The following is a 9,183-nucleotide window of genomic DNA, read 5'->3' on the forward strand; positions in this document are numbered from 1 at the left end:
GGCAAACAAACTCACACACAAGCGCACAGACTCTGCGACAGGAAATTAATGACCTGGAGCAATTCTTTGGTAGAGAGAGAAGCGTTCTCTCACACACACAAATACACATTTACAAACGCAGCTATCCTCGATCATAAATTACTGTAATCTGTGTACAGTTGATACAGTGCTGTAGTGGAAAATACCCCCCGCACACATACACACACAGACACACACAGACCAATCCACTAGGGTTTGTGGATTGACCACTTGACCTATAAACTATGTCCTCCAAATACAGTCTGAGAGTGGAGGGGAGAGATAGAGGTGAACAGAGAATCACAGAAAGTAGAGAAGGATATAGGAAAGAGGGTGAGACGTGAGAAGATTTGGTAGAGAAGCCCTGTCAGTTCTGATTCCAGTCAGTCTATTCCCTTATTTAGACCTAATAATATCCTTTAGATAACTTGAACCCACCCCCCTCTCCCTTCCACTCATCTCTCATGGAAACCTAATTAATAACACTGCCCTTTCTGGTTAATTACCTCCCCTTTATAGTCCTGCGTTATATGCTCAGGGATTACAGAGAGAGGGAGAGGGAGCAAGAAGGAGGGGTTGAAGGAGGGATATAACTGTGTTAAGCCAAATCACATATGAACTTGATGGAACCTATTCTTAGCGGTTGGAGTGAGATAGAAGATTGGAAGGTTGTGAGGCTGGACAATGGGACTGTTGATTGAACAGTCCAGCATTATACTAGAAACAGGTGTGTGCCGCACAGCCAAAGCACTGTCTATTCTAAGGCCCTGCATGAGTTTTAGTAACTGATGGAATTTGTGTGTCTGCCTGAGTGCAAGTGTGTATGAGTGTGTGTGTGTGCATGTGTATGAGTGTGTGTTGTGAGTACTTGATTAAACCAGAGCATTGAGTCCTCTGATCAAAATACACAAGGTTATTTTCTAGGTTACTACTCCCCATCTAGATATGGGAGAACATACACACACACACATTGGGACTGGACTGGATTTGGCTAATGTGTTAGCGGTGTGGGTGAATACAAGCACACACTTAAATTACTGACAGAAGAATTAATCAGATGTGGGCACCCCTCCATCACTATTATTATGATTTTTTTAATCTGTTGCTTATAATAGTCCAATAATAATACCACCTTACATCGATAAATCAATGAGACCTCCCTGGCCATCTTCAAATGATACCAGGGTGTTTATTGCTCATCTCATTGCATTGATAATCAAAAAGACATTGACACATGAGAAACAGAAGTCATGGTCATTTGAGAAATGTGATTTATTTTTTGCTGACACAAAAACAAAACAACAGTGATAATCTTTGAGACACATTATTAACACATTATTTCTGAACTCAAACATTGTGGCCCCAACATTGTGGCCCCTTCGTCCTCAGACCAGCACCTTCTTTTTCCCTCCGTAGGTTTGGCTCTCTGCCAGGTACATCTTGGGGACCTCCAGGATGCTCCTGAGGAGCCCTCTTTGGCCCCCCCCAGCTCCATCCCTGGCCTGAACTGCCGCACTCCCCCACCCTGCCATGGCCTCCGATTGTGGCCCAGTAGGGCCAAGCTGAGGGGCAGGCACAGTAAAAGAGCTGCGGTACACACTGCACTTCCCTGCATAGGGCAGTGTCACAACAGGGGGGGGCAAACGCGGCCCACAGGACACCCTGGGAGGGGCCTTTTGGGGCGGCAGGTGGCTGTGGGCAGAGCTCTTTAATAGGCCGAGGCGGGAGGGAAGGGCATCCAGGCTGGGGGGGGTGATCTCAGACCTGAAGGAGGGGTGGGAGAGAGAACAAGAGAACGAGAGAGGGTGACAGAGGGGTTAGAAGTTGAGGACGGGGCCGTAATTTTTTAATTTCACCTTTATTTAGCCAGGTAGGCTAGTTGAGAACAAGTTCTCATTTACAACTGCGACCTGCGAATCTGACTCTCCCTCTACACAACAACCATCTTACATATTCCTATCCATTGGGTTCCTATTTATATCTCCATCTAAATACATGTCATTAGAGATGACTACATACTATATACAATAATACCACCCCCCCAACTCTCTGGAGAAAAAGGCACCTGCTATAGGGTCTGTAGTCCTCGTGAGAAGTGCTGACGAATGGAATCCTTAAACTTGGTATATGATTCAGCTGTCCATGAATTGTCTAGAAAAAAATATAGAAGACATAGAGTTTATACTCCATTCAGGAGTAGTAAAGTATAGGAGATTGTCTTTAATATCCTCAAGAGGGTAGTCTGTTATACAGCCAGCAGTAAATAATAATACTACATGTATCACATGCATAAACACTGTACGGTGTAAAAAAACACAACACAACAGTGGTCAAACAGTGCAAAGCATGCAGTTACATAGCACAACAATAAACAGTCACATGACTCAGGAAAGGACATTTTATCACTTCCATCCTTCAATTACAGACACAGTCTGAGAATCTGACTTCTAGATGGCTATATGCTTCTTCTCACCCTGAGTGTGTTATAGTTGTCCAGTTGGGGGCCCTCTTGAGCTGCCAGGCCCTTGAAGCTGTCCTGCATTTCACTCACTGGTCGGGAGAGCAAACGGACCGATTCACTATTCCTTAGCTGAGGGCAAAGAAGGATGCTTTGGATATCTCTGGCCTCAAACCTTAGTTGGTACATCCAGCAGGTATACACTTCGTATGTAGGTTAAACACTTTATTCAAGTTGAGAACAACATTGTCATGTTTTTGAATATTGCAACATGAGATAAAGTCAACCTCTGCATGCAACACACACCCGAACACACAGACAAACATGCACATGCATGCACACAAAGACAAAGACACGCACAGAGAAACACACACACATGCACGCATGTATGTGCACCTCACCTTTTGGGCCAGCTCATTTATGTAATGTATGTTCCAGTGTGGTGGGGCCCGTGGGTACCGTGTGGTGGCCAGTGGCCCTGTAAGAGGCTTGCTGTCATAATCAGTGCGCGAAGTGACAGAGAAGCGATTCGCATCTGAGACCAGTGGCAAGCCCTGGAGGACAGGGGGGAGAGGCAATCCCTATGGGGAGAGACACAGCAGCCGAAATGTGTATGAAGTTGTGTATGGTGGGGTATTCTATCCAATACTTTTGTGTAAGAGTTAAATAAACAATATTTTTTGTTAATTTATTTCAGTTGACACGTGTTTTGTGAACACAAACCTTGCGACTCTTGACAAAGAATGGCGGAGGCTGCGTGTAAATGTGTCCGATTCCACTGCTTGTCAGCCTGTCCTTCTGTAGCTCCATTTGCAAACCGTTCCAAGAACGTCACTGCTGTGAACTAGTCAAAATACATTTACCGTTTAATAATGAAACGAAGAGGTTTTAAGTAGTACTGCTATTCGATGGTGGCATTTATACACGGGAAATAGGCAACCGAACGTAAAGAAAAATCGTAGCAAGCAGCTATAAAATAAGCGGGTCAAAAGTTTCCTTTTAGCCCTTGTTAGTTTGGCACCCCGGCGTTGTTTAGTTGTCGTCATGGAGATACAGGAATACTGTTCGCAGGTGCGCGAGTTGGTGCCATCTTCAACTTCGCAGTGGGCACCATACCTATAAAGTGGCGTTACGCTACTATGCATGCTAATAATGTCTTTAAAACCATTAATAAAAAACAAACAAATACCGAACTAATGAGCTTGGTGAACTGGGCGCAATAAATTAAACATACAGTAACTATTTCAATTGTGGTGCTCCAATAATTGCTATTGATTAGATTAGATTTGGTTTTGGACCTAGTTTCTGGCTTTCATATTCCCTCTAAATCCTTGTGTCTTTCTAACCTGTATGTAGGGTTCTGTGTAAACTCCACAGAAACAGCTCGTCTGGTAATAGGAACAGCCTTCAAGACACAACCCTTGCAGGGGTCTGGATTAATAGGGTACTGGTTTATAGAGGGGCAGGGAATTGTGAGAGAAGGAGCAAGGCAGCTTGAGGGAGAACACTGGTCAGGGGTTTCCACTAAACTATTTATTTGATGCACCTCCAAATCATTATCTGTGCTGAACTCAGACAAGCTCACCCAGCTCCAGGCCATCTATGGGACAACGTATGGGAATAGTATGCAGTGGTTTATTATACAAGTATATCAGTGTGAATAATTTAGAAGGTAACCAACACTGGAGTACTCTGGAACACGGTCTGGTGTACAAATTAGCGGTGTTGTGGAACAACCGTTCTTTCAATGGTTGAATCACAATTACAAGAAGGATGTGTGTATGATAGATGCAACTTATGGGTTCTGAAATACATTTTTAAGAGGATCACAGCTTTATAGGTTTAAAAGTTGGAGCAACTGTTCAATCCTCATATCGTTTGTCTTTGGACAAAATCTATGTGAGGCCTTCGGTTGAATGATAACAGCCTTATCATTTAGCCAAACTAAGTAAGTCATTAATTTACTCTCAGTGTGCTGGCTGTACTGGTTGGTCTGTGTTACTTATCAAAGTAACTGTGGTGTTGTCACAGTTAATCGTGATCACAATGATGTCTTTCACAAGTCTATGAGTTGAGCACACAGAGGCTGATTGTGTGCAGTGGGGATGTAAAGGGCTGATGTTTTATGTTCGCTTCTATTTAAAAGCTCAGCTCTACACAAGGTGTGCTGTAGGTGTTGCTAACAGTCTCATAATCTGTCAGAGCGTGAGATCCAGCCCATCTGTGGAAGAGAATGTGGGCGTTAGTGACGCACACAAACACAAACACACAATCACACACACACGTGCAAACATAGTGTTTTATGGAGAAACATGATCTGACTGTGTCCACATTTTTCTTTGTCTCTCTCAGTCCGTTATTACTTATTCACCTGACAGGGGTTCCTAAGCATTTCCACATCCTGCAGATAATGGAGGAAGAAGAATGAATAATAACGTAATGTAAAAAAATGTAATGTAATGCTTATAGTGTACTCAAAGACAAACGGAACCACATCAATATATTGGTCAATTCTGGGTTTTAGTTCAGTTTAAGTGCTCCCCAGTCACTTCCGCACTGTACCATAATGGGAAAAATACAACAATAGGAGTCTGATCAGGAGCCTGATTGAGGTGATGGTCGGAAGGGTGACGGGGGTGGGGAAAGGGTGAAGGGGTCGTTAGACTGACAGAATGAGTGTTGAGGAAGAGACAGATGGTCATTTCCAACCCTGCCTACAATGACCAACTGTCTGATATTACTTTGTGGCAGAAAATAGCATTAGGATTCAAAACTGAGAGAGAGGGATAGCTTGTGTACACTTCCGGGTTCAATATGATTTGAAATGTGTTTAGTTTGTTCCTTAGGGCTGGTAGTAATGCAGGAATAAGTTCTCCATTTCACTATCCCTCTGTCTTGCTGCATCTTTGGGGGCTGGACTTGACCTTCATCTACTGTTTTTCATTTCCCTTGGACTGGGACACATCTGGAACCAGGAGGCCTGTTTGCTCCCACACCTGAGAGACAGAGAGAGGAGAGAACAAGTGGAAAGGAAGGAGGAAGAGGACATTTTGAACCGAGAGACCCTGAAACAGAGAGAGATTACATGAGATAAATGAAGAGAAGAAGAGAAAAAGAGACAATGGGGAACTGGGAGATGTCAAGCAGGGGGCTGGGTTGTGGTGGGGTGAGGGGGGAGGGATTTTCTTATAAATCATTTAAACTAATAAAGAGGCTTTTAGACTGAAGTCAGATGTTTGCTTTCTGCTAAACCTGATAATGAAGTGCTTGTTCTCAGCCTCAGCCTTGAAAGTCTGTTGCAGGTATATAACAAGACACAAATATTTTACAATAAACCTGTAGAAGGGTCATATTAAAGCAATAAACTAACACAAAAAAAGAAATGTATACTTGTATATCTAGAGTCTCTTGGAATGAAGCAAGTGCTGGGGCAAGTTTAGACTGTGTATGTCCCCACCAAAGTGCAGAGAAGCCAAGGCCACTTGGCCAGGTGTAGTCTAATTAGAGATAAGAACACTCAATACAACAAATACATCATGCTTAATGGAAGACTGAACAACAGAATCTCTCAGAATATCCGGATGTTTCCATCCCTTGGTTTTGCATATGTATATGTTTAATTATGCATTGTCAAACGGCCTGAATTAAATTTTAAGAGCATCTATACATCAGGAAAACTGAGTCAGCAAGCTAACTTTAATTAGTTAAACTATTTCCTTGATTGAAATTATACCTTGATGGCTGTATCATGAAAGCTTTGAGATTTTGTTCTCATCACAGTAGGGAACTAATTTCCATAAGACATGATCGAAATGACTAAACAGTTTATTCTCTGGCACTGCGATGGGTAATTCAATTCAATTTTTATTCAGTTAGAATGAACCGCATCATTCCTTCTTGTTCTGTCTCTGAAGTCCTACCTCCTATGTTGTCTGCAGTATTATTGATCATCTTTTCATGATGTCCTTTGATCAAGGGATGATTCGTGCTGCCCCCTCATTGACACTGTCCATGATTTGTCAATGGCATCTGATTGACAATGAGACCTGATTGCAACTGGATCTGGGGTTACCACGTAAAACTTAGACTTCCATCCACTTGCAGACTTGCATTATGTTAACAGGTTCCTGTTTTACAATGTCAATACCTGCTAATGAGGACAATATGATTGAAGCTATTATTCATCAGACAATTTCAGTGTCCTCAGACATGAGACAGCAGTATAGCTAAGATTAACCACGTGCCCCCTATGCATCTGCAGTCTTATCCAGAGACTGAGAGAGACAAACGGCCTTCTACAATAGGCCTGGGTGGAATTGATCCGGGCAGAGAGCTACAGTCTCATCTCACTCATCCATATCCAGCATTGACCCCAGTGCACTGTGGAGGAATGAGGCTGGACACCTGACACAGAGGATGATGAGAGCAGACACATGGCTCTGTGCGGATTGGACAGTTCTCACCAGTCACATCGTGTTGTATGTCATGGAAAAGAGGTTCATCAGCTTAGGAGAATGAAGAACATACACAATTTGTGTGTCTGTGCGTGTGTCTGTGTGTATCATAGTGTATACACAATATAACATATATTGATATACATAAGGTGTGATTTGTGTATGACTTCCGCTATACATTGTGTTTGGTACATGCAAGACACTGACACAGTGTAAAAAAAGTGAAATGTGGTCATTCAATTTTTTATTTTGTAAAATTGGCTATGGTTACTGTTAGGTCACATAACGTCTAGGAGAGTATCCTCAGTCATGAGTGCGAATGCTTCCTGTTCTTTTTACTGAAGATATCACTTTTATCTTGTACACCCGGTTATCATTCATCTGTATTCGGACATGGGAAAGGAACGTCAGAGGTGTACAGTTTAAACTAGATAAACAAAAGATGAACAATACATTGTCATGGTGTGTCATTTATCGTCGTTGGGAATGGATCAGATGGTGTCAAACAATTAGTTTACTCACCAGTTGCGCACAAGAGTGGGGCCTATTTCAAACGTGAGAAGAAACGCATATTTTATGTGGTGCAGGGCGGAGCATCTACTGGTATAAAAGCTGAATGCAGATGTGACTCAATAGACATCACGGTTAAAAGCTGAGACCTCAACTTTGATTAGGCCGTAGAGAAACGTGTTTCCAAAAGTTGGTTGAAAATTTTAGAACTTGTTGAGTCAGTGTGAACACATTTACGGAGATGGAAGTTCTGAAATGTGGGGTTGTAGTTATTGCAGTCTTGATCCAGGTGTACGGCGCTCTGGGGTCCCCGGCTTCGAGCGAAGCAAGAGATGTCTGGGCGATTGAGAAATGGCAGGTAAAGAGTGCAAGTGTTAACACCGCTTTGGAACTCGCAACAACTTCTAGGTCTGGTTCAGAACCTTGGACAGCAGCCATTGTGTGTGTGGGCGCTAATTGGAATGTTGAGAAAAACCCTTTATATTTTTCTGAAGCTTCAGGTCATTGATAGTTAACTTGATAAAACTTGTTTCCTAAAACTTATGTCGATATCTGGTGGACTGTTTAACTACTGTATCTTAATACTTAAATCTTAATTTGATCTTGAGCGGACGTTGTGTTGATTGTGAAGGGTGACCCTTCGGAGAGAGGAGTGATTATCCGCCTAGCAGATCTCATTAAGCGGTCTAAATCTCAACAGTTCCACGGACTTATGGGGCGAAGTTCAGGTAAGATAACATTTTTGTCTGGGAACCCTTTTTACGTAAAGCGTTTTTATTGCGTGCATTTTACAGTTATTAAACTGTATAATGATGAGTATTATGATGATTGTGTATTGTGAATTGTGATTGTGAATTCGTTTTCAAATCTGATTTTAGAAGACTCTCAACCCGTGCGACTGGATAAGAAAAGTATGTATTTATAAATATACGAATTCAACGGATATAAATATGATAATTTTACTGCTTAAAATGAATTTGTATTTTGAACATAATTGTCCTTCATTCTCATCGTTTTTTTCACAAAGGAAATAAAGGAGAGATGTTCGTAGGACTCATGGGAAGAAGGAGTTTAAGTGGAGGTGGGGGGAAGCATTTAGCACATGTAATATATCAAAGGATATTAATTTGATTAAAATGTTCTCAGGAAAATGTTTGTTCATCTGTAAATGTTGTATCTACTTGCAGAGATGGAAGAAGAGTGGGACAAGCAATTCTATTAGAAAATATTATTCATCAACTGTAATTTTGGGTCAAACGTTGAATTCAACTAAGGCAATCGATTGACCAATATATACATGAGGTAACAAGGCATGTAAGTTTAGTTGGCAGATAAAAATGTACGTGAACGTTTTTGTTGTAAACTGCATCAGGGATGTTTCAACTAGATAACATTAGGTTAACTAACTTGTTATTCTAGATGTATTTTGTGTTTTAACATACTGCTGTATTTGGCAGATATGCATCATGTATTGAACAATGCTGTGTGTAAGTATGTAGTAAACAATTGTCCAATTATATTTTAACTGATTAGGCTGGGGCAGAATTAATTGGCTGTTTCTCATTTTTAGAACAAAAACATTCTTTAAAAAACTGTTAGATATAATTTGGCTGATTAAATAAAAATGTATTTACGCCACTAAGTTATTCTTCATGAAAGTCCGGAAAACTTAACTCTGCCCGTCTTGTCAGTTTCTCAAGGCTACATGCATTTATGATACCTAATCCCTTAATAAAACAATCG

At 41.5% G+C, this 9,183-nt stretch overlaps 2 protein-coding genes across 2 annotated transcripts; one reads left to right on the plus strand and one right to left on the minus strand.

Annotated features, from left to right (window-relative positions):
- Positions 1–1,272: 1,272 nt before the first annotated feature.
- Positions 1,273–3,512, minus strand: saxo3 (stabilizer of axonemal microtubules 3). Its single transcript, XM_084678483.1, has 5 exons — positions 3,200–3,512; positions 2,878–3,057; positions 2,492–2,608; positions 2,084–2,169; positions 1,273–1,782 (listed from the first exon to the last, which is right to left on the minus strand). Exons 1-5 carry the CDS (start codon positions 3,284–3,286, stop codon positions 1,404–1,406), a joined length of 849 nt encoding a protein of 282 aa, XP_084534609.1. The 5' UTR covers positions 3,287–3,512; the 3' UTR covers positions 1,273–1,403.
- A 4,095-nt stretch (positions 3,513–7,607) lies between these two features.
- tac4 (tachykinin precursor 4) lies at positions 7,608–9,098 on the plus strand. The gene is made up of 5 exons (XM_084678739.1): positions 7,608–7,798; positions 8,072–8,168; positions 8,319–8,351; positions 8,468–8,521; positions 8,628–9,098. Exons 1-5 carry the CDS (start codon positions 7,682–7,684, stop codon positions 8,660–8,662), a joined length of 336 nt encoding a protein of 111 aa, XP_084534865.1. The 5' UTR covers positions 7,608–7,681; the 3' UTR covers positions 8,663–9,098.
- Positions 9,099–9,183: the final 85 nt, after the last annotated feature.

The sequence above is a fragment of the Hypomesus nipponensis genome, chromosome 17 (genome assembly GCF_054491055.1).
Source record: "Hypomesus nipponensis isolate SF chromosome 17, ASM5449105v1, whole genome shotgun sequence".
Taxonomy (NCBI): Eukaryota; Metazoa; Chordata; class Actinopteri; order Osmeriformes; family Osmeridae; genus Hypomesus; species Hypomesus nipponensis.